Below are 26156 nucleotides of genomic sequence, written 5' to 3'. Positions count from 1 at the left end.
CTCAAAGACATGGATCAGGTTTCCTGAGGTGTTTGCAGAATTGCAATTTGCATCCCACAATGAAAGGGCGATGCAAAGGATGTGATTGGGATGTACCACACTACACCTGCCTTGGTGCCTGGAGATGATTTAAACCTCAGTTGCTTTCAAACTTTCTTCTCAATTTCTGAAATTATTTGAAAATATTATCATTGGACATAAATACCTTTCAAATAAAAAAGTACAGGACATTAAGCTTTTGAGACAAAGAGAATCAAAATTGTTCCACTGGGTTTTCATCTCTGGTTAAACCTTGCATTTCTAATGTCTACAAGAAGAAATGTTGGATAAGTCTACCAAAACATTACAGGTTTTTCTCTTAGGAAAAGAAAAAAATCTACAGCTTGGCATTCATCTTCTCTGATATATTTGAAGCATCGCATAGAAAAGAACCCTGGATTGTAATGGCACCTAAAAAAGACTTAAAAATAGGGTCTTACCCATTTTATGTCAGAAAATAAAGAATATGTCAAAGAATTTTCATTTCTGAGAAAATACAGTCTTCTTAGAAGCATAAAATTTTCTTATTCAGAATCTTCAGATCTATGACTTTTGTTCTTTTTTTTATTCTTTGCTTTCTAGTCTTTTATATGGGGAAGATGGAAAATCCACTGCTATATTGCCCAGGTAATACTAGGTAGACTTGTGAGGAAAAGTGAGCAAAGTGGTATCTAGCAATGAGAAATTCTTCCCTCATGTATTCTACTGAGTTTCTACTTCTTTCTCAGTTTGAGGCAGGAAAAGAAGAAGAGCAAGTGCTAGCAACATTGTCTAATATCAGCAACTGTTAGTCCAGTCTGCTGAGAACCACTGCAGAGTTTGTTTCTGCTGCAGGAACTAGGAGGAAATCATGAAGGCAGAAGGTACTTTGAAGTCCTATCAAGACATGGAAAATTCAAAATCAAGACTGACTGAATGTGAGATTCCTCGGGAAACCCTGAGTTGAAAATTCAAGAAGTCTGAGTATTAGATGGATCCATCAGGTCTCCTTGTCCTATCTTGCTGTTTCTTAATTGTTCAGTTATAGTTGAAGGTTACAGGGCTGGATGGACCACAGGTCTGAACCTTTATGGCTGTTCTTGTGACTGGCTTCCCTGGAAGCTGAGTGGCTGCATGTGCATGCACATGGTAAATCCATGGCCAGATTTAAGGAGGAGCAGAAGTCACCCTCAGCCTGCTAATGGTGGCCTTTCTCCTGGTATACCTATAGTCCTACAATAAATACATAAATGGCAAATTGACTGTATGAAATTTGGATCTGTATTCCAATTACTGTTCCAGTTAAAGAAAATATTGGCATCTAAAGATCTGTTTTCCCAAAGTCTTAAATAAAGAAAAAAATTTACAAAGCTTCCCTTTTTTTTTTTTTTTAGGGGAACCCCAAATTTAGGCAGAAAAAAGCAGGAAAAAAATCCTCTTAATGCAGAAGTCATAAGGTGAAAGTGCAGAAGACTTCCTTCTTTATAATGAAAATAAATGTACTGTACTTCCTAGAGAAAAACAAGTCACTCCGTAGAGTTGAACAAGTCTTTCTTGAGCACCACTTGTTTCTCAACATCTGAAAACACTGCCTCTTTCCAAAAATAATATTTTCTTATGAGGTTTCTTGCAGCTGTGGGAACAAATCCGTAGAACAGTGCCACAGTTCAAAGCAACAACTTGCACAAATACAGAACTGAACAAATCCCACACACACAAGTTGTTCAGTTGCTTGTATAGACCATCTCTGGTAATACAACACTCCTTTCTTGGCAGGTATCTCTCTATACTGTAAGTATCACCCTACACCTAGTATTAGAAAAGGATATAGAATTCTTATATCCCCCTTTTTCCATCATGCTTGTCAAAATTCCCAGTTCCATTAGTAAGAGCTCCTTCAAAGTCTTTGCCTTCCACCGCAGTTGTAAGCAGTTAGGGAGGGAGGAAGAAAGAGGGTATGCAATGGGTGGAGAAGCCACACAGTTGAAAGCATAGTAAGAAAGTTAAAAAGTGGATTGAAATGTAGAGTACTACAATAGAGTGATCAGATGAACAAAATCATCTCACTCATGTTTAAATCCTACTATAAATGGATAACTAATACTGGACTGAAAATATGTTGCTGACACATTCGCTGATCTCAAGGTCTCTCAAATACTGCATTAAATTAATAACAACAGAAGATAGGAAAGCCTTTTCTTAATGTTTTGTTGTGATGAATTAATTTCAGAACTAAATATTTGGAACTAGTAAAAGGATAGCTGAAGAACAAGCTAAAAAGTGTGCAGTTTAATCTGACCAATTTTGAAGAATATATTCTGCCAAAAAAAAAAATTCCACCAATTTGAGAAACAGAAAATTCATAGTTTTTACAGAGTATGTGTAAAAAATGCAAAACTTTAAGAGACCTTTCAAGAAAGGGCGCGTCAAACATGCTTCTGGAACCAGTAGACAGGATCTGGTCCTACATCTTTTCCACTGCTAAAACCCCCTTTGTAATTTATGCCTAGCAGTTAAAATGAGCCAGAAATGAATGAATAGCTAAACCAAATTAATCTGATTAGCAGTAGGGGTTAGAATAGGTTCTATGCCTTTCTGAATTTCCTAAGACAGCATTGTATAGTGATGGAATCAGAGAATGCCAAAGGATGGCTGTAAGGGAAACAGCGTTCTAAATTCCTGTGATCTGGTCTCCCTCGCTGTAAGCTGGAACATTTGCTTTAGAAACAGTGTTTTTCCAGAATCAACTTATTTAACTGCCAACCCCCATAGGCTTGGGAAAGGGAGTTCTCTTTCCGTTCTCATCCCTCTGGGCCCCCAGCAGAACCCAATCTCTTCAGAAGTTCACACTACAGAGAGAGACAAAACTAGCTGACTAGCAAGAAACTTTTTATTTCCAGCCTGTCTCCCCAGACGAATTTGGTCTTCACCACAGAATGAGTTTGACAGCTCTGCCCTCCACCATGAATGATTAATTTGTTATGGGTGTCTAGTTTAACCAAAGATGGATTTGAACAGAAAAAGCCCTTGTGTACTTACTGTTTGGTACAGCTGCTTTAATGTAGGTGGAACCTCCTTCCTTAAATCACAGAAAGCAAGAGAACCAAGTCTCATTTTTAAATGTCATTTTTCTCATTATAGTAGTCCTCCTGTGAATACCAAAACTGATCATATGCAAATATCTATGACAAGTATTTCATATTTAGATTTTGAAGGCTAATTGGAATTCTGAACTCCTTTTATTGCTCTAAATTGCTTTAAATTTATACAAACTGTAAGGTAGAAATATTTATATTCAGTATACTTGAATAAAAGTTTTGAAAAGTTGAGGTATCTGATAAAACCAAGAAGCTGAAGTAAGACAGTAAGAGCTTATGGGCCAAAACACAGACATTCATATGGTTGATGAGAAATTTGAACTGTGGGTACAGACAAGTTTTACAAAACTTTTTTTTTTAAAATATGTGTATGGGGAGAGACACAGATGGGGAGGGAGAGAAGCACCATATGAAGCTGACAGAGAAGGCAGAAGGAAGCATATGTTGTGACACGAAAACTATAACCCTGAAAAAAGCTGAGGGTAAGTGCTGGCTTAAAGAAGCTAGGAATGCTAAGCTATGAAACACCCTGTCTGATTCTTCCTGATGTTGCAGATTCCCTCTGAACAAGTGACAATGCATCAAAGAAATAACTAGCTCATCAATTTCTCATCTGAATGGGAAAAACCTGCAGAATTTTAATTTTGATATAATGTTGAAAATAAAAAAAGGGGAAAAAAACGAGTATGTCTAGGGTAAGCTATTACAAAGATATGTAAAAGTATCAAATTGCCCAAAGGAAATGGAATCAGTTTTGTTGAAGGGCACAAACAGGATTTATAACAAACTAATAGGATTTATTTTGAAATCTATTATGCTTTGTCTGAGATATGTAGATGAAAATGAGATGACTGAGTAAATTTTCATTTGTTATAAAGGATTTGATGCTCACACTTGGCAGAAACTGAGAAAAAGAACTTTGGGTTTCACTTTAAGATATAAAGGCAAAACATTTATGAAGGAGAAAAGAGGCTAACATTGACAAGCAATAAAAATGAAAGTTTTTTCTTAAACTGTTATTTGCCATTTTTAGTCAGAAGAAGATGAAAGAGTAAAGAGATTCTTGGACCATTCAAACTACTGATTGATTAACATACAGACAGGAATTTGTTATACAAATCTTTTATTCAAGTTGTGGAGTACTAGCCTATAATTAATATTACCTTCATAAATTAATAGCTAATTAGGAAGCTAACTGAAATGCAAGTCACCTATTAATTTAGGATATTTTTAGTTAAGCTATCTATATATAACTATAACTTAGAATTCAAAGTCTCATATGGTATTTTGTTGGCTCATACCATTCAACTTCATTCTTGTTTCTTCAGACATTTTGGGAAGATTTTAAGATAATATATTTAAAATTCATAATTTACAAATACTATAAAATGTAGAATACCTCAAAACATAAGACCTCTTGCTTTTCCTCTCATTACTAACCTTCTGTGGTTCTTAATAGTCTCTTTGTTTCTTAATGAACAGAGAGTAAGCTTTGTGGCACCTACAGATTAAATAGTAAATGCTGGTTGCTGCTTTCTGCAAAGACAATATGCAAAGACACAAAACCTGGGGAGGCTTACAAGCTCATTGTGTTGAACTGCAAACACAAGGAAAAATTTTCTCTGCAGTTGGGTCATATTTGATGAAATGAAACCGTTATTATTTGCAATGTGAGCATCTCTGTTAAAGAACTTGAAAATTGTTTGTTTGTCTTGAGAAGAGATAAACAAAAACACACAGGCAAGATAGGACAAGAGGAAATGGCCTCAAGTTACGCCAGGAGAAGTTTTGATTGAATATTGGGAAAATTTAATCACCAAAAGCGTTGTGAAGCATTGGAACAAATTGCCTGGGAGGCGGTTGATTCACCATCCCTGGCGTTGTTTAAAAGACATGTGGATACAGCATTTAGGAACACGATTTATTGGTGGATTTGGTAGTGTTAGGTTAATGGTTGGTTCCAATGATCTTAGAGATTCTTTTCAATTGAAATGATCATATGATTCTATACATATTTGTACTTTTTGCTGCATTGGTAGCTGCTCTGTGCAGATAGAGAGCTGAAGCTTTGAAGAATCACACTCATGTCTGCACAAATATTTTCCTATCTTATCCATTTTGGATGCCAAAAGGCATTCCTATTACCCAAGTATTCATTGCAAAGAAGTGATGGCCTGTCTTTCACCCTGCTCCACCTGAGTCAGAGAAGGATCTCCCTAACTTCACTACTTCAGTGAAGGGTCTCCAGGGCTCAAGTTGAACAGGAGATGAGCGTTGTGTCTTCAGAACTGAGAACACTTTTCCCAATGGAAGTTTTAAAATCACAATAGAAGTGCAGAGGTCTAGTGTGATAATGTGGTTTTTGTGTATTTTTAAAGTAACTCTGTATTCCTGTCAGGCTGTATCTCTCAAGGCACAGAGAAGCATGAGTTTATAAAGAGACTGTTAATGCTGTTAGCTCCTTGTCAGGAACTAAAAACAGAGATGAGCCCTGTTGTGCTTTGTGCCAGCCAAGACATGAGGTGTATATGGTTTTGGAAGCTATCTTGACCTCCATCATATAAAAAGTATTGGAGTATCTAATTAACAGCATTTTTTGCATTCTGTGGCTGAGAAGTTTTATGAGACTCCTCTCCATTTTCCGCCCTTAAAGCCTTTCAGACCTGCCCACTGGGCGACATTGGTCCCTAAGAAGGCTCAGAGGTTCTTCCACTGGGCATCTCACACTCCCTGCTGCCATCCCAGTCTTCCCCATGCACAGCCCACTAGTCCCACAACTGAAAGTGCCCTTGTGTGCTGAATCACAAAGCTACCATGGCACACATGGCCAAACTTGCAGTGCAAGGCCATTTCCCAACTGGATCCCACAAATGGGGAACCCCACTTGGAGACCTTGTACTGTCACCATGTGCCCTTTCTCCAGGTTGAGCCGCTGCCTGTGGCTAAAACACAACCAAGCCAAACACCACAACTAGCACTGCAAGCATCGAAAATGGAAAGCAGCTCTGCCAGTAACTGAGAAGTAGACAACACTGGACAAGTTGTATTCTTTGGTTTAATGTGAGAAATTTCATGGGTTTGTCAGAGGTGTCAAGCTACTTTATGGCCCATTAGAAACTATCATGGACTCAAGGGAAGAAAAAGCTGCAGCAATGGACTGTTGCCATTTAGAAAGCTATAAATAGTCCAGGAGATAAAAGCTGTTTGGCCCTAAGAAGACAGAGTCTCCTAGAAAAGGTAGTCACCAGGATCTTATTTAAGTCAGCAAAGTGTCTGCAGCCATTCACAAAGTTGAGCAACAACATTATTAAAAAATTGCTATTAATTATTCAAAGACCTTAAAAGGAGTGAAAATTGCATTTATTTTCAGCATGTTCAAGTCTCCAGACACAAAGCTTTAAGCCTCAACTAGAGATAACATGAGCATCCCTTATGGACTAAGCCTTGTCTTGAATTAACCATATGACAATTTTCTACTTGCCATTTTTGTAATTTCCCTCAGAATGTCTCTGGTGTTAGACATCAGAGTTTCTGTAAGACTGAATTTCCACAATTTCTACCATCTTAAAAAAATAAATACATTTCTATCATCATCTGGGAGAGAGTAATTTCTTTAGAAGAAACAGGGATACTGAACATGAAAAAATTCATTTTTGTTTTGAACATGGTATAACTGCAAGAACCAACTGGATAGAATTACAAAAAGAATGAAGAGTATATGTGCTATTTATTAAACCTTATTGCTGACACATCAAATTTATTACTTGGAAACTTTTCTAATAGGCTTAAACCCTAACTATGTAGTCAACATAAATGCAAATATGTTTTGTCAAAGAATATTTATCTAGAAAATAGTTTTTGTGTTATCCATCTCAACTATGTTTTTCCTGAAAAGGTTTATCAGAGCTAAAATGGATCTTTCTGTTCTTCACTGCATGATTAAAAACAGATAATCAAATTTTACAGCTTGATTTTCTATTAAATTCTATTTATCTGGGAGCAGGACTTCCTTGATTTCTTTTGAATCGTTTCACTCTGAATAAATAATCAAGTATTTGTGGCTAGAGTGCACAAACAAGAGAGAGAATTGGCAGACTCGACTTTCACAGACAGGGCACTCACATGACAGACCCAGGTTCAAGACCTTGCTATGAATGGAGGAAAAGAGCAATTTCAGCTCAAATCTTTCACATGTGGGTCAGCACTTTAGCCACTGGCTATTTTTGTGATTCTGAGAAGCAAGGCTCTTCTCTTTGGCATGATGTAAGAAAACATTTAATTTCACTGCTATCTTGAATGGAATGAACTTTTAAAACTGTGTACTCAACACAGCTCTAAATAAACCTCAAATACTGTATCAGTATATATATATATATATATAAGAATATATATAGAAGAAATTATATATTTTAGATATTTTTAAATGAAATTTTTAACAGGAATACCTGCTTAATTGAGCTGCACTTTGTTCAGCTTTGCATATGCTACATTTAAGTAAATTTAAACCCCTAATAAAGTCGTATTTCAGTTATACCATGCCTGCTTCTCTCAAACTTGGCAAGTAACATTTAAAGCTGCACAGCTTCTACGTTTGCAGCTTACCTGTGAGAAACAGCTCCCCAGGCACCGTGTTTGTTCGTTAGTATGTTGAGTATCTTCTGTTTCAGCTGGTTGGCCGTGACATGGTCTCGATGCTTAGCAGCACTGATGAGGTGATCACACATCTTCTCCTCCTCTCTCCGGTCAGCAGCGTACTGAGCGCACTGCGACTGGCAATGAGAGAACATCCACCTCATTAAAGACAGGCTACTTGTGATCGCCCTAAAATTATTATTTGTTTACCTCTCTGATTATGAAAATAACTCATTAAAGTGTTTTTTAGAAGTATAGGACATGCCATTTGTCCTAGTTTCATCCAGGACAGGGTTAATTTTTTTTACAGTAGAGGGGGAAGTAAGCATGTCCAAACTCTAGTGTCATTTGATACCATCTCATGTCACTTGCCAGGGGCAGGAGTAAGGGAGATTCTCGCTCTGGCCTGAGAGAAAGTGTGGCAGGCTAAAAGGTCCAGTATTTTTTTACTTACTGTGTAAACCATTTCTTTGTCTTATATCTTTTGTTATTAATATAATTGCTGTTACTGCTCTTATTCTTATCTCATTGCCGTTTCCAGTAAATTGTTCTTATCTCAACTTGTGATTTTCACCTCCTGTGCCTCCACTTCTCAACACCACCATGGAAGGGGTGGGGAAGCGATCAAACAGTGTCTGGTTTAGGAGAGTCTAGGTGATGACACTGAATTTTTCTGCAGTAATATTTCTTGATCATGACACCATTCAATTGAAATGTCCTGTCATATATTATCCACAAACAAGCACTCTGTTAGAACATGTAAAAACTGAAATACCAAGGGCAAAGACAACAGAATTCAAATTAAAAACATTAAGCAATACATGTGGGTGTCTGTATATATGTGGCCATGGAGACACCTTAAAAGTTATCCTTTTGTAAATGTTTCATGCGTTCTCAGGTATAAAATACACCTCTAACGTACAGAGGATAATATAAAAGAAAAAATTATGTACTGGTTTTGATTTTTAAATTATATTAACACCTACAATTTTTTACATATTGATATTTTATTGCTACAGATGCTAAACAAAAAAAAAAAGTATATTTTCTCTCTCATACCACAACATGCAAAATTTTGATAACATACTACCAATTCTAAAAACCCTAATGGATAAAAATATCACTAATCTTTTAAACTGAAAAAATCTAATAATTCCGTCATGTGTCCTTTGAGAGAAAACTACCTCTAAAATAAATGCTGTGGTTCTTGACCTTCACATGAATTTCTTTCTAAATTGCTAGAATTCTAGAGTGCATTTTTGGTTTGATAAATTGTTTCTTTACATATAAGGATAATCTTTTTTCCATTTCTTTACTCAAAATCATGCTAAGTTCAAACTCAATTTCTTCTCCTCATAAAAATTCTTTTGAAATGTCTAAAGAAAGGGAAAGCAGCCAGAGTAATCAAAATAAATCCACTAAAAGTATAGTTTTCTTAGTATAAATTACGAAGGCTAGAATACTCTCAGAATAGCTAATTTAAAAAATACCCTTTATGGCACATTTTTTGCCCTTCAGTTTCTGTGCACCATTTCAGAACATTTAGCCAACACTCAATGCTGTAATAGTGCTCAATAGAAACCAATTTTCTAGTATTCAAAAGAGTAATTAAAATTAAGTTAACCTTATACTTTATATTTTATTCTTAATATTTCTGCACACTGCCTTTTTAGTACAGATCACATTAGCATTCAGTATGATTATAACAGTGTTCTTTCTATTGTGTTTACAGACATCATTTCAAGTAATCTATCTGGGAAAGAACAATGGTTACACTAATTCATAAAGGGTTAATTCATTTTCCAATTTATCTTCTTGTACAGGGAGGCACCAATTAGTACAATGATCTGCCTTAGTAATGAGGTTAATATTTCACCAGCTCATTGGACAGTAAAATTAAATTTTCATTTTTCTTCCTGAACAATTACAAAGGTTAACAAAATGAAAGTTAACTGTGAAATACCCATTCTGGGAGGAATTTTCCTGGCTGTGACTACAACTGGAGCCACAGAATAAAATTTAGATTCTGGTCCGTGGTCTATGCGGGAGACACAGTAACTTGGTGCAGCTTGGAACAAATAATTTCACTCATAATGATCCAATTAAAGTTTAAAGGACAGAAATAAAATAAAATAGTCATGCACTTCTCTAGATGAGAGCACTGATTAACATGCACTAAACCCCAGAAGGTATACCTATACAGTTTATTAAAACAAAATGACAGATATACAATCATGTAGCAGAAAACTACCAGAAATCTCTGTCCCTACTGCTTTCAAGTAGTATGAATAATAAAATATTCAGTTACATTCCCACCATTATTAAAGACAGTAAATAAAGCATTCTTTCAGACTCTAACCATCACCTTATTTAAGTACTTGTGAATTTCACATTAAAACAGTCTACATTTTACAATTTTCTTTTATGATTTGCAGATTTAAACTTACTCGCCTAAAATGTGTACCTCAGTCTTTTCCTACAACAAATGTAATGGGAATTTTCATATATGAGAAACGTGTTGGTTTCTTTACCAGGCAATAAGACAGACTTCAGGCTACTCCTTTAGGGAATTTAGTTAATATTCTAAATCCTATTTGCTAACAGAAGCTGGAAGTTAATTGAATATTCTCATTCTGTCTGGAGTTCTGACAGATCTTATACCTCAATGTATTCTTCAAAGAGCAGATAACTCAATCTTCCATTGTCATCTTAGGTTACTGCATGATGCTCTGATAGATATCAAATGTTATTTATTGTTGAGGCAATATGAAACTTCACTCTGACATACACTTAATTGTAAATGCAATTTTATCTATGTTCAAAATATCCCGTATAAGCTTGGTAATAAAGTTGTTGCAATCCCACATGACAAGTGTCTGCTCTCTGATCTGACAAAATGAAGTAAAGGTTATGTGTATTCAAAATGACAACAGATATCTCTGTGTCTCACAGATCTCAGCTAGGTCAAGGAGCACAAAAACTAGTACATCAAAGTGCACATTTAAGAGAGCTGTTTCAAGGAGATAAAAACCTCATCAAAACTAATATTCCGGCATCTTATTTCTAGCCACCAGGTGCTTCTTGACATTTTCTGACTGATTAATAAATTGATATAGCTATTTATTATCATCAATACTAAGTCTGTCAATCTCAATCCTAAAGCTAGGTCATTTGAGCAGTAAAAGATGTGAAAATATAGGACTGCACATATATACCTACATCTACACAAATGTATGCAAACACAAGACAGGTTCAGAAACTATAAAAATCAGTGATGAAATGCATGAAACACCATAAAAACCTACACCATATTTGATAAAATAATGAAAAAATAAAGTATTACATTTACTCCATTACTTTTGCATTACTTTTTTTTAATAGGAACAAAATTAATCCTGTATAAATGATTGGAAACCTATGAAACTGAAGACATTTTAAAAACAGGGGATTTAAAATTTGGATCACCTTCAAGCAACATAATTTAAATTTTATACTGCACCACTCATTGATGAAAAAGCAACCAAGTGTTGATTCCTTTTCAGAACAAGAATTATAGACATTTAAGGGTTATGGGAGTCAGCTTCTCTGTTACATCTTCCAATACTCAATCTTACTGTTGATAATGATTCCTAACTGCCAAAAAAGATATGCAGTATTGTATTTCACTATATAAAAAGCAAGTGTTCTAAAGTGCTCCAAAATTCAAAATGTTTGAAGAAAATAACCTTAAAATATTAAATCTGTTCAGCAAAACATTTCTATTTCTTATTTTTTTTATGACATACCTTAAGTCTATAATTGCTTTACTTTTTTACTGAACTCATACATACTGTTGTAAATAATCAACAAAAATAATTAATAAGATGTTTTCCATTACTATTTTGAATGAATCAGAAAAGTTCTTTGTAAACAAAAGGGTCCACCATATCAGATTAGACATTCTGATTAAGGCATTTCTTCAAGCTGTAAATGCTTTTATGAATTTCAGTGACAAGATGAGAAATTAAACCCATTCCTTGTGCTTGACATTTACCAAAGCTTTTAAAAACCAGTTTTGAAATGCTTTCAATGTAAATTTCTTCCTTGGAAGAAAAAAATAAAATCTTTATTGCAGGGAGTTACAGTCTAGGCGTCAACTGAGTGAAAACAGAGAATCAGCACTGCGCCAGCTCCCAGGCGTACCTCAAACTCAGCGTGCTTGTGGACATCTTCAGCTCTTTGTCGGTTCAAAATAAATTCTGCTTCATTTGCGACACGCACTATATGGTCTTTCATTGCATGGCACAATAATCTGAAATAAGAAAAATCAGAATCAGTCTTTTTATTTGATGTATTTCAAATAAACTATTTCAGCAGATTTACTTACAATGGAAAAAATCAATGAAACTTCTGTGATTAAATTTTGTGATTAGTTGAAATAAAAAAATAATTTTATCTAAATTTTCTGCATTGTGAAAGCACAAAGAAACCACATTAAATGGAAAAAAAAAGTTTTCCATTTATTATTGAAGGCAAAAGTTCTTTATGGAAGAATATATTTGGAGTATATTTTTAACAGCAGTCTCAATATGAATACTGCACTGTCATTTAAAAAAATGTAGAAAATTGCTTAAACTCTTATTTGTACCATTAAAAACATTAAATAGAGGTATTTCAATTTCAGTCTTAAAAAGTCATTATTGAAGATTTAAAATTCTATTAAAATTGAAAAGTAATATCAATATCTCTCACATATTTCTTCAAACACTACCATGAAAAGTACCTCACTTTTCCATGTTTTCAAAATATCAGAAACAGAAGGAAAAAACAGATTAAGAGTGGATTGAGATTGACGATGCCAGGCAGCCACATTAATTTAGACTTTCCTAAAGACTCCTAAATACCACAGGGTGCATAACAAAATTGCATAAACAACACTGGGTTGAAAATGCCCTTGTGTTTTTGGGCAGCAATAATGGAACCAACTGCTTTCTTGTCCCTTTAATCCATATCTAGGGTTGGCCATTGCATTAAAAATTACTCTGCTCTTCTAATTGGCAGAGAGGAAATCTCTTTCAGGATGCAATGATCTGACAGGTCTGTTTAGGATCAGGAAAAACCATTTCTTTTTCTGTGGAACTGGAACATGGTCTGGGATTTTCCATCTTGCAGCATCAGGGAAAGAATTTCAAAGTTTCTTATATTAAGGCTGTGAAATCTCTAGTAAATTCAACCCTTATTTGGTGTTTCGTGTTAGAAGTAAAATTCATTATTATTAGAAATCAAAGTCATGATTACTAGACCTTAAAACTGTAAGATGGAAAGATCTGAACTCTTTTCTTGCTTCCATTGTTCTACTGTGTGTGAAGAAAGGAAAAATCACTAACCCTGAGCTACCATTTAATATGTGTACATGGCAAGGGAAACCATAAATATTTGGGCCTCTGTTTTAGAGATAAAGATAAAAAAACTTGGATCAAGATTTCATAGTGGATATTCATGTCTTTAATAACCCTTTTTATTATATCTAACCCTTTGCTATTTTTAAAGCAAAAAGTTTTTTGCCAATTAGAAGCTGAAAGATCAAAGTTGCCTACCCTGAAGTTTTCAAAATTTAGCCTCATTTTTTAATCTACCCTGCTGGAAGATAAGTTTCAGTATTTTATTACTGCTAAGTGTTCATATTTTTAGTGTTAAGATGTAAGTGTAGGACTGTCTTCAGATGTGGATTAGGAATGAACATTAGTGGATGTCAGGAAGATGGGGACAGATCCTTCCTTGTGCCCAGCAGCAAGACAAGGGGCAGTGGGCACAAAGTGGATCACAGGAAGCTCGAGCTGAATATGAGGAAAAATGTTTTTACTTTGTGGGTGACATAGCACTGCAACAGGGTGCCCAAAAAGGTTGTGGAGTCAGTCTCCTGTCCTGGAGAAATTCAAAAGTTGTCTGGACACAATCCTGTGCAATCTGGGATATGTCAGTATTATTTCAACTGTGTCTTGCCAGTTACTTCATGCACTCTTACATATCTCTCACTGATTGTGACTTGTTCAAGAAAAAGATGAAAAAACTGTTTGTATGATCATTAACAAAATTAGGATTATCACAAAAGCGAGGCCATAGCCTCTTAGAAGTGTATCATCAATTAAATAATATGGTATCAATGTGTGGTAATAAGGGACATACTGTGGTTCACAGCAGAACTGTGGTAGAACTTCAAAGACTAAGTAAACAATGTTTTTCCATCTAGAAGACCATTAATAATCATGCTAGTCCTAAAATCCCTTGACAGAAAGACTTTGAAAAAAGAAAGGGTGAAAATCCAAGCAGTCATTTAAAAATCTTGTGTGCCTACAAAATAAGCCTTGACCTGGATGTTTTGATTTGCAAGTGCAAGAATGCAGGGCTGAACACAGAAGCATAATAAATTAAAGCAGTTAAATATGTCATCACTGAGAGGCAGCAACTACAAAGTTGCAGAAGCAATGTCTTAGAAAGGTTTTTGCAAAGGTACATGTTTCTGTGCTTGCACTACTTGATAAAGAAAACTTACTTTTTGGATATTAAAAACTCTATTAAAAAATAATTCCTGCTATTGGTTTTTAGTTTTAACTGAAAGCTACTATGTATTCTCAACATTCCTACTAAGTAAAAAATGGTAAAACTCTTTACTGGATTATAGCAGAGCCAGCTAACCCTGAATCTCAGATCCATATAGACATAGCATTACTCAGTATACTATCTTAACTGGTTTATACCTGATGAGCAAGCATGATAATGTTGTCATCCTTTGAATACTAACCAATTTATCTGTATCCTGAATAATTCAATCACATTCATGGCATAAGATTACTAAAAGAAGAAGAAACCTCCAACTTTTTGGCTTGAGAAAAAGTGCCTACAAGTTCTTTTTGTTTCTCGAGGGAAATAAAAGCAAAATTACTCAGAAAGAATCCCAAATTAGGAGAAATCTTACCCTCAGTAGTAACAAAGAATTCCAGTACATTAAAAAAATTTAAAATCTCCCTTCCCACACTAAGAGAAAAGAACAAGGATCTCTAGGTCAGCAAATTCACTCCTTCATAGCAACAGGCAACCACATAGTTTAAAATCTTTCATAAACTGCCTTTAGCTTATGAAAGGCATTTTCATTAAATCTAGTTCTTGAAATGTGTTTTCATTATATGAAAATGTGATTGAGTTACTTGCCTCCCACACAGCTTTGGAAATTTCTCTGCAGCTTAAAACCCTTTTCCTCTCCAATCCAAATGTATTCTTCAGCAGTCTTAACTGTCTCGTTTTACACAAACCTTGCCCTTAGGTTTACACAATCCTTCCTTCTGATGATCTTCTGGTAGTCTATGTATTACAATTCCTAAGTAAACCAGATCTCTGATATTTCTTGGATGGCAAAACAGTAGATAAATTTTACTAATATCATAATTTGATTTTGCCTTTTCTGCAAATGCATATCCAAAACTGTCAGCAGCATTCTAGACAAATTCTAGTCACTATTTACATAGTAACATTAATGCTACATTATTTCAATGGAAATACCCTTTCTGATACAATACTGTAATTGTTTTTCCTTATTCTGTGATTTTGCACAAGAAAATTTCAGTGACAGATTGGTCTTTTACCTCCTCAGATATTTCCAAAAGATGCATATATTTTCAAGAATATGAACACCAGGTACTGTTACATATATAAATATAGTACATTATACTGTATAACATTTATATTAATACAGGTTGAAACCCACCCAGTATAACCTGATGGATATTTCTGTCATCTGTCCAGCCAGGTTTCCCATCCACCGTTTTTCACAGAGCATTCTCTTTCTGGGGAAAAGTCTATTATCTGTATCTTTCCCTGACCATCATCCTGTACTTGAGTGACCATCCCACTCAGAAGCACATTGAGGCATAAGAATGGATGTAAAATTGCTATGCAAAGGGGTGATCTAAAATTTGAGAGCTTTCCAATTTTCACTCTCCTTTAGAAAAAATCCTGTGTTCTTTAGTGAGATCTCCTTATCATGGTGATTGAGTTATACCCACAGTTCTCATTAATGATTCTAAATCCTCCCATCCATCACCCTCAACAGACCTAGAAGCTACATTAACGTTGAGACAGTGAGGAATCAGGCCTTCTGGTCATACTTATACATTTCTACATAAGTAGCACTTCCAAAGGGCTAAGGATTCACCACAGGCTTGCTGTGCTTTTTATTCTCACTTGCAGCAATTCATGATTTACCAAAAAAAAAAGGAAAAAAAAAAAAAAAAAAAAAAAGCCTTGAGTAAAAAAAGTAAAACATTGACCTTGTGTGACCATTTCTTCAGTTGCACCATTGGAACTCCTACCAGTATTGAAGACAACTGTGCTTGCTGGATGCGCTGATCTGAACCAAGGACTGATGACAAGCAAAAAGTCTTATCTCCTCTTTGTGTGGCAATCCTTACTGCATAAGGTAGAGACTAAACACAACCTAACTTAAGGTTTCTCTTCACCCAGACAAGCTTGGTTTATACTAATGCCTACAAATTTACAAACCACAGTTAAAGTTCCTTTACTAGGAAACAGGTTTGACTTGGTTTTAGACTAAATCAAAAGAATTTCAGTAGGAAATCCACCAAAAAGCAGTCCAAAATCACTTGTGCCTCAAATCCTTCTACAGAGAAATGATCTTTCTGTTCAGACAACTGTGGAGTTTTCAGCTGAAGATATGGGAGAAAAACTCTAATAAAATAAGCTGGTACTTCATAATAAGCATGGCAAGGCTTAAGTATCTGCAGGAATAAATGGTGGGGTCTCCTTAACCTAAAAATTGAAAAATTTCAGATTTATGGGCAAGACCAGACTGAGAGCAAGTTTCAGGACATGACTATTCATAAATATGAATTATTTGTCAATACTGTTTGGGAGTAGGTAAGAAATTATTTTAAATCCATCTATGTAGCTTTCTAGAATTCTGTCCTCAGCAAAGTTACTTTAGAATTTCAGAGTGCTTACAGGTTCAAGGAAGTTGTGAAAAATATGTTCAACCAATCAGAAGCCCCTGTTTTACAGATAATAGAATTTTAAAATTATTGGATTGTGAAATACCACATTCCATGAAGTCATTCAGATAAATAGCCAGTGCCTGGGAGAACTTTCTTAGAATTTTGGAAATAGAGATAGAGATAAGACTATACACAAACTGTATTAGAAACCTGTAAAAAATATAAAATGCTTGCAACACATTTAACTGTGGATTGAGGGGGTTATTTGTACACCTATTAGAACTGAAGGATAAAAATTCTTGTCTCATTAGCCTAACCTGGCTTTTTTATCCTGCAGTCATTGGCTCCTAATAATAATCTCACAGAGAGAGAGAGAAAGAGAGAGCACTCATAGCTTTTATGCTGCTAGACAAAAGAATTGAGCTTACATTATCCAGCCTTTCCTTTATTTGAAACAAACTAAAAAACCCAGATCATTCCCAAACAGCAATTTTCAAAAAAGATTACCAAATGAACATTTGTTATAATTTAGCTAAGGTCTTGCTTCCTCTATTCATTCCTGAAGTTCTGCCAACTCACATGTCCAGGGAAACAGATGTTTCTCTGACTTACTTTCATCATATGCCCGTAGCTTTATTTAAAACAAAAAACAAAACCAAAAAACACAGCCTGGAAATGTGCCATGTTTTTATCAAACAGTTGTTTTGACAATTATTACTCTTAATGGCATTCATAAGAAGTGAAACCTATCATTGCACTGGGTATCTGCAATAGGATAGTTCATAAACTAGTCTAACTTGAAGAGTTTGAAGTTCCACAAGATGCAGTACTGCTATGAATCTTTGAAAGCAAATTCCTATAAACTTTGCAAAGTAATGTCTAACACAGAGGTCTCATTTCTTGCAAGACAGAAATGATGAAGAATATCCTAGGGAAAAGTTTGAAATTATAGCATACAAACACTGGCTATTCAACTACAACATAAGCACACTGACAAGAAAAATTTCATGGAGGGTAACTATAATTGTTTCAGAAATGTCTCAGAAGCTGTAACAGATTCAATAAAACTCAGAGATGACTACAAAGAATTTGTTCCACTCCCATAAAGACTTGCTATTTTGCAGAAGAATTTTCTAAATCAAGAGGAATCTGTCTCTTTGTAATAATGACTACCCAGTAAACATGCATGACCAGCAGTTGCAACTGAGATGGCCTTTATGTCAGGATCAGCCTCCACTTTCAGATATGACCTGACCAAGCAATTCTAGAAGGGGAAAGGATACCTCAAAACCTCTAATAGATCTAAGAACTGTAGGTGTACTGACCCCACAAGCACAGAGATGGTTACCATAACAATGTACACTTTGTCTAACACAAACTACTTGTCTGGAGCCAGGACAAGGACAGCTGTAGTAAGGAATACAAGATTATGAACAAGCACATCTAAACAAGGGACACAAGCTCACACTTTAGCTGGAGTAGAAATACAGACATTCAGTGCTCACTTTTACAGAAGTATCTATGACAGGGATCCTCTACTAAAGGAAGATGATATCTAGGATAAATTTCCATAAAACAGCCAGTTAATAAAGGATTCCTCCAATCAAAAGTTACACTTGGTGAAGATGATAATAAAGCAGTAGGATTTGGTTATATCTGTCAAAGACAGAATAATCAAACACCTTTGCTCTTATTTATGGTTTCTAAGCTACTGCTTCCCCAGTATTAATTTCTGACTGTATTTGCATATATTGGATTTTGCACATCAGACTAGAATCCTTTGCATGTGGTAGCCCTGAAATTTATATGGTCCGATGTCCCAATATCTTGCCTTCTTGGATGATTCATGTCAGGTCCCCATTCTGTCCTGTAATCAAGATCATAATCAAAACAGAAACAAGGAACAGCATCCATTTTGGACCCTATTACTAAATCAGTTCTTTGAGAGCTATTAAGAGACCCAAAATGCAGATGCACATCATAAATCAAATATGGCAAGTGGCACTATAGATATATCTTTTAACATATACCTGAACATTTAGGTATTGCAGGGAGTGAATAATGGCTGTGAACTAATTTACCACAAACCAAACATATCAGAATTGCCAAATGGCAACAGAGGATGTCCAAAAGAAAATTTGATGTAGATAGCCCATAATTCCAGTTGAGGTAACAAGGAAAGAATATAAGTCTTTATGAGCCTCCTCCCAGGACTGAATTAATAATTCATCAAAATGTAAAGAAACACTGATTTCCAGACTATATAAACACCTTGTTCTTTTTTTTCAAAATATTTCAACAAAACAAGGTTTAAAAGAAAATGGCTTCTTGTGAATTTTAAGTATGCTCAGAGGTCCATGTAGGTGGATATGCTAAAATGTATATTTTCATGGCTAAAGGTAGAAAGCACACTTAGGTACAGAGATGGAATTACAGGAACAAAGTTTACAATTTTAAATCTGAGATTAAATATAGGCTCACGTTGCCTTAAATTTATATTAGAATTAGACTTCCTCTATTTAAAATGAAGAAATTATGTAAAAAGTAAAGGAAAATATTTAAATGAAAGGAAAAATATTATCTCTTTAAAGAGGTGAGTGTTGAGAAAGCACAATGGGGGAAGGAAATGGATGATGAGGATAGTAATTCAGCTCTGAAAGATGAACAGATCATGACCTATAAAATCCATCTCTTAGGTAGGATAAGTCCCTGAGATACTCTGCTTGTCAAAAATGTTAAGCTAAGGTACAACCAATTAACCACAAACTTTGGACCCTGTTTAAGTAGTAAGTCTTTTATCTATTTAGTTGTCCATCACTTCAGAATGTAGAGTTCTACCTGGTGCATGAATATTGTGGGACCTTTCCAGTGTCAAGATAAATGATGTTCATTGCTACTCCTGTGACCACAAATCTGACTGTTTTGTCTTTTTTTAATCACAGAAAGCAAAGAGGTTGGCCATGGATGGTTTACCTTTTGTAAATCCATGTTGATCGTTCTCAATTACCTTCTCTTTCAGGCAGCCAGAATTTGTTTTAAAGGGACTTACTACATGGTCTTCCAAGGGCCAGAAAAAAAGGTTACAAGCTTTTCCCTGGATTTTGAGGACTATTTTAAAGATGGGTGTAACATATGCCTTTCTCCAGTGCCTGTAACCTGCCCCAATTTCCTTGACTTCTTGGATCAGTGATCAGCCTTGCAAAGACTTTCACAACCATCAGATGTACCCCTCAGGTATCATGGGCTTGTATGACACAAGCTGTCTCAAGGAATTCTTGACTCAGACCTTATCCACTGTTGGTAGATGTTGGTCCTTTAACTCTTTCACTAAAGGCAGAGCCTTGATAAAATTTAGTGAAGATGGAGGCAAAATAAGGCATTGAGCATCTCAGTCATATCTGTGACTAAATCATCCACCCCATTCAACAACAAGACATTTCCCTACTAGGTCAGGCTACTAATGAAGCTCTTGTTATGCTTGATATCTCTTCCAAGTTTGATTTCCAGCTGACTGCTGGCCTTCCTGACAATATTTCTTATGTGCTCACGCTTCTAAATTCCTCCTTTCCAGACAGCTTCTAGTTTCACCTCCTGTGTACTCTCCTTTTGCATCAGAGCTCTATAATAATTTCTTTTTCTGGCTGAACCACTCTCTTGCTACATGTACATTTTTCCTGTTCCTGCACTTGGATAGTGCTGTACTTAAAAGTCTGACACCTTTTAGAACTACCTTGAAGGAACACATTTGCCTCCCATGGGATCTGACTGATCTGTTTCCTGAATAGACTAAAATTTGCACTCATTCTGCTACTCTCAATCCTCACTTCCCTCAGGGCCTTGAACACCACTGTTTCATGGCAAGTACAGCCAAAGGTGCCATTAATTAATCACATTCAAAAATAATTCTTGCCTACTGGTGTCATTAATTAATCACATTCAAAAATAATTCTTGCCTACTGGTAAATAACAGATCCTGCTGTGTGTCAGTCTTAGCTGTCTCATCATATTTCAAGAAGTCATCCCCAGCAGTCTTCAGTAATTGTCTTTCCTGCATGCATCCCACCTTGTTGCACTTCCAGAGATTGTCAGGAAGGTTAAAGGCCCTCATGGGCAACTAGGGTTTGTGATCCAGATACTTCAAGGTGTTTAGAGAATGCTTCTTCTTTTCCCTCACTCTGAATGAGTGGCCTGTGACACCACTGTGACTCTTCTCTCATCATGTCCTGCATGCTATCAACCAGACTATCTTCCATCCCACTGAGGAACTTAAAAAAATCTGAACTGCTTCTTCACAGAGAAGGCAACATTCCCTCCTTGCTTTCTCTGGCTACCTTTTCCTAGGAAACTGTCTATTGCAGCACTTCTGTCTTGCAGTGCAGGCTGTCCCACCAAATCTTAGTCATTCCTTCCAACGATGTCATAGTTTTGTGATTGCATGTGGAGTAATGTCTACTCCAGGTTGCCCAAGATGTATGCATTTGTATACATATTTACTTGAGGTGGGTGCTCTTATCTCTCTTTTTTGTCAGTGAGCAGCCATTTTCTCTTGACCTCATCCATCACTACTTCACTTAAATGTGGGCCATTGTCTCCCTCACATATCATTCCTAAAGGAGTCTTTTCATGTCTCCTTTCACAGCCAACATTGCAGATACATCCAGCTCTAAAATTATGAAGCCTGCTTATGTGTACACCCCAATGTAAATCTGAAATCCTAATTAAGCTGCTGTCAGTGAAGCTCTTGACATGTGCGATACCCTCAACATCACAGATTCATAGCAGGGGACTGATTACATAGAAGCATAAAGTTCAAGATCATAACCAGGATGTCACTAAATCTTTCAGGTGTATTACATACCTTGAAAGAATTAATTTAAATCTGTAGTCAGATCTCTTGTTACACTAAAAGCTGTTACAGCAGTCCTATTTTCAGAAACCCGTATCAGTGTTTCTATATTGAACTCTAAAACTACATGTTATTCTGATCTTCCTGAAAAAACATTATGTATACCAAAAAACCCCAGAAACAGTGTAAATCAACCAATTTAAAATGAAAATGCAGCTTGTTAAAGTAACAGGAATATAGTTGTAATTATTTAAACTACACCTATACTGAAATATTTTGTTTAAGAACATTTCTAATCCATTCAAAAATCCTAAAGGCACTTAAATTATTTCAAGAAGAAATAACAAGAGTTAGGTACTCAGAAAATCACGTTATAGCATACATATGTTAAAATAAAGATGTCTAGTTGAAGATATTAAAACTGCATTACATTTAAATATTTTCATCCGTATTCAAAGGAAAAATCTTTCTCAAAACTTTTGATTTATTTCCCAGGTATCTCAAAATCTTACCCAGAAAGTCCTTCAAAATATTCTTAGACTTCATTTTGCTTTTAATAATTTAAAATTCAATCATTATTGCACAGTGATTATATGCAATTTTACATCCCATTAACCCTGCTTTGTTTTAATTATAAAGATCCTTTGTTAGATTCCTTTAAATGATCCAGTTTATAATTTCAGGTTATCCTAGGGAGCACTTTAATTCAGCTGCACATTCATCAACTGTTTATGTCCTGTTAATTGTTGACAACTGCACAATTGCATTCTCTAGCTATGATTGATGAATTGCATTCACAAGTTTAGCTATTAAGCAGAATAAATATTTATAACAATTTTCAGTTAAAGGATTGTTATCTTTTTCCCCAAAAGGGTAAATTAAAAACAAACAGGCTGATTTCAAAGACGAGCATTTCAGTAACACACACACATACTTATTCTAAAACTACTTTCTGAGAAAAGTATAGGGAGGAACATGTGCCCAAGGGCAGTTTGATTAGACATTCCTATGACTGGATTTAAGAAATGGTCCTTATATGATTCTTATTTTTGAAAAGTCATTGTTAGAGGGGATTAGAAGGTCCACTGGTATCTTAAAATCTGACTGCTAAAAATATGTAGACATAGGATTTGCTCAGAATGTTCATTTTATCAATAGTGAGCATAATAATATCTGATCTCAATATCCTGGCTGAGAAAATAGCAAAGGTCCAAATGGTATTGCATATTACTATCTAAGAACATACGCTAACTATAATTATTTAGTCTGTTGCCAGGTACAATTTCTTGTACAATGCACAGTACATGACCTGCTCAGGTGAGCCCTATTATGGTGTAAAACCTCATATTAGCCTTTCATAGAAAGAAGAATTTCCAGTGGAGGGACTTATGTTTCCTACTGCTATACAGCACTATAACTTCACTGCGCACAGGGAATCCAGAAGAATTTGGACCAGTCAAACTCTGGGTAGTAACACACTTTTTTTTTTTTTCTTTTTAATGCTTATACTCCTATATTTCTATACTCTGATGTTTTCTAAATTTAATTTCAAATAAAGGCATGATTTAACCACCAAAATATCAGCTAGACAAAAAATACCATACAATAAAGAGAAGACTTGATACTTCACTTTAATAACTAGATATCATCAGTGAAAAAAAGAAATCACACATAAAATGACAAGATCTCTTCAACAGGTGTATTGCTATTTCTTTTTTTTAGCTGCACATAACAAAATGCATAGATTCAAATGGATTTAATGTATTGGCTAATACAAATCAGACATTGCCTAAGTGGTTTTCTTTGTCTTGGGTACTCTCTTACCAGAAGGGCCAGAAAGTCTCCCTTTGCTTCCCAGCTTGGTGGCTGGAAGTAGTGAGAAACAATGCACAGAGTACAATACATAGAATTAAAATTACTTGAGGATTGATTAAAAAATTTCATAAAAAATTTCAAAATCAAGGAAGCTCATATAAATGCACTGTCATGTGGGGTTTGCAGGACTCAAATTGTCTGTAAATTCTAGATAAAATAATAATGAAATTATAGGACAGAGAAGTATGTCTGTAAAATGAATGCTGTGCTCCTAAAACAGATGGAGAAGCAGATGGTTTTACAGATTGGGCTCCCTGGACTCTCTGGGTAAAACAACCTTGCTGCTCTGGAGAATGGTGGTTGAATTCTCAAATAACCCTAAACTTATACATGGTCCAAGGGAATTCTATTTCCTTCTGTCAATAAACAAAAGTTTCAAAATTTACACACTTATAAATTAAATATTTACTATATAAAGTATCTATACAATAAATCTCTTAATTAACATGGCCTTTTCACAATCTTTTTGGAACAGATGGTGAGGAAGTGTATCACCCAATGGAATAAATGCAAAATTACTACTTGTTCAAAAGCTTTAAAATTCATTACCTTCCTTCATTGATGAGCTCAATAAATGCAAGTCCTGCATTCTTCTGAATAGAATTTTGCCATTCCTAAGAAGATAAAACATAACATGATCAAAACCCAAGGATTTTAAACCACATTTTTGAAGCTGACCCTGGTGACTTCCTAAGGAGATTGAATTTGGGCAGAACTTCTTAATTCCCCCCAACACTCCCCCCCTTAAAAGAATGATCTGATCATTTAAAAAACTGTAATTCATTCAGATTTTCAAATAAATTTTGGATGGTCGTGTCTTCTTTTTCACCCTTAAGCAAGCTTTAGTTTCCTTGTCTAGAGAATAAGAAAACACATCTTGTTTCTTCAGTTCATGCAGTCGCCCAATGAACATTAGTGCAACAAAGTACCTTCTTCATATGGCTTCACTGCTACACCTTGCACATTTTATTATAAAGGACAGGCAATAATCTGTATAAAATCCACCCTCATGGAGTTCAATTTTTGCTTCTTTCTGATTATAAGTGAAAACAAAACCAGTCTATGATAACAAACTATTTTTTTAAATTGATTTACTGTTACCATGGATTTCCAAGATGAAATTTCAAAGTAATCTAAACCACTTAACTGATATTAAATTTAACAGGATTTTACTTCATATACCACTAAGTTAAAGAGAAGTTTCAAAATGCATCACAAATAGCTTTTGTCATACAACCCACTGCTTCTATCACATCAAGAATTCTGATACTTGAGATGAAAAAGAGTTGATCTCTCTCTGACAAGTAAAGATTACTTTGTTTTGTGATAATTCCTTAAAAAAATTCTTTAAAAGCAATAATAATTTCCTCTGCATCACAATGAAAAACAAAACAAAGTACATTAGCTGGATTACAGAGAGAGTTCCTAGACTAAGACTACATGTTGTCAATGGGTAGATGGTTAGTTACAGAACTATTCCTTTAATAGATTAATTTACATTTATTTTTTTTCCAAGAGTAAAAATTCAGGCAGAAATTCACAATTCTTGTTCCATAATATGAGTGAAAAAAGATGGTTTTCCATAGATAAAGGAAATTTTCTCAAAGAAGAGCTGTGAAATCTAGTCACTAATCAGCAAAGTTCTTCTTACTAATTATACAAATTTACAGATATGACCAAGTCATGCATCTTAAAAAAATCCCAACAACAACAATCTAATACTCATGATTGGTTTTATAAAAGACAAGCTACTAAAATACCCAAATAAATGAACATTCTCTTGACCCGTGGCTGAGCAGGTAACTCCTGGTTAGGGAAGACAGTATCAGCACCCAAGCCTGTAGCTTGTGAGCTAGAAAACTATTGTAACAAGTCCTTTCTTCAGTGATGCTTATTTTGTTATTTTTCATATCTAGTAACTGAAGCTAATGATATCACTTAAATCATCTGTGTAGAGTAGAAAATCACTCTGAGAAGCTAAGAATGAAAGAATTCAATTACCTAAACACAGGCACCTTGAGACATTTTAGGAAACAAAAGGCCTGGGTTAGAGATAGTATTCAAAGTGTAGCATTTTTTTTATCAGAGCCTTTTACTGTACACTATACAAACCACTATCAGCATTTCTTTTGAGATTCTTTTCTGCACCACAGCTGATATGACTTTGCAGTCAGGAAAGAAGTTGACAAGAGAGAAGAGAAAGGAATAAATGTTTCCTAAGACAGGTCGAAGAAAGTATGCTAATTAAATTTTTAAAAGGTAACAGAGGGTCTTCCTGTGTCTGAAAAAGCCCAAGAGATTCTTGCAAGTATTTGCCAGATCTTCCAGCTCAGTCTCCGATTCTGCAGGACATCCAAAATGGCTAACTGGATTTTATGGGAAATATCTTAAATTGCCTAAAAAGTCACTAAGAAGATACCTATGTGGAAGTAACAAAACACTTCTTATATCTCCATAGGTGGAAAAACTGATTGATTTATATGAAGTAATTATTCATGATAAAAATGTTTCATACTTGCTGAACTATCTACCCAAAACTAGTGAAAAACATAATGATGCAGAACCTAGAAAGAAATTAGGATTCATGGTTCATGCATTGTTTCACTACAAAGTAGCTATGACAAGATTTATTTAAGACTCTCAACCCCCCATTAATCCACAAATAATCATTAGGGCCACAATTTTATTTCACATTTAAGCATA

The 26156-nt window shown here is 35.1% G+C and overlaps 1 protein-coding gene across 7 annotated transcripts in view; it reads right to left on the bottom strand.

Moving 5' to 3' along the window:
- Positions 1-26156, bottom strand: part of NBEA (neurobeachin) — a 459554-nt gene that overhangs the window by 211813 nt on the left and 221585 nt on the right. For all 7 annotated transcript variants that reach the window (XM_071448498.1, XM_071448499.1, XM_071448503.1 and 4 more), the window contains 3 exons: positions 24003-24067; positions 11931-12039; positions 7719-7885 (listed from right to left, as the gene is read on the bottom strand). In XM_071448498.1, the coding sequence (XP_071304599.1) occupies positions 7719-7885; positions 11931-12039; positions 24003-24067 (341 nt within the window). The remainder of the gene's footprint in view (positions 1-7718; positions 7886-11930; positions 12040-24002; positions 24068-26156) is intronic.

The sequence above is a fragment of the Agelaius tricolor genome, unplaced genomic scaffold (genome assembly GCF_023055355.1).
Source record: "Agelaius tricolor isolate 1412-34295 unplaced genomic scaffold, bAgeTri1.0.p SCAF_26, whole genome shotgun sequence".
Taxonomy (NCBI): Eukaryota; Metazoa; Chordata; class Aves; order Passeriformes; family Icteridae; genus Agelaius; species Agelaius tricolor.
This window is presented reverse-complemented; position numbering and strand designations above follow the sequence as displayed.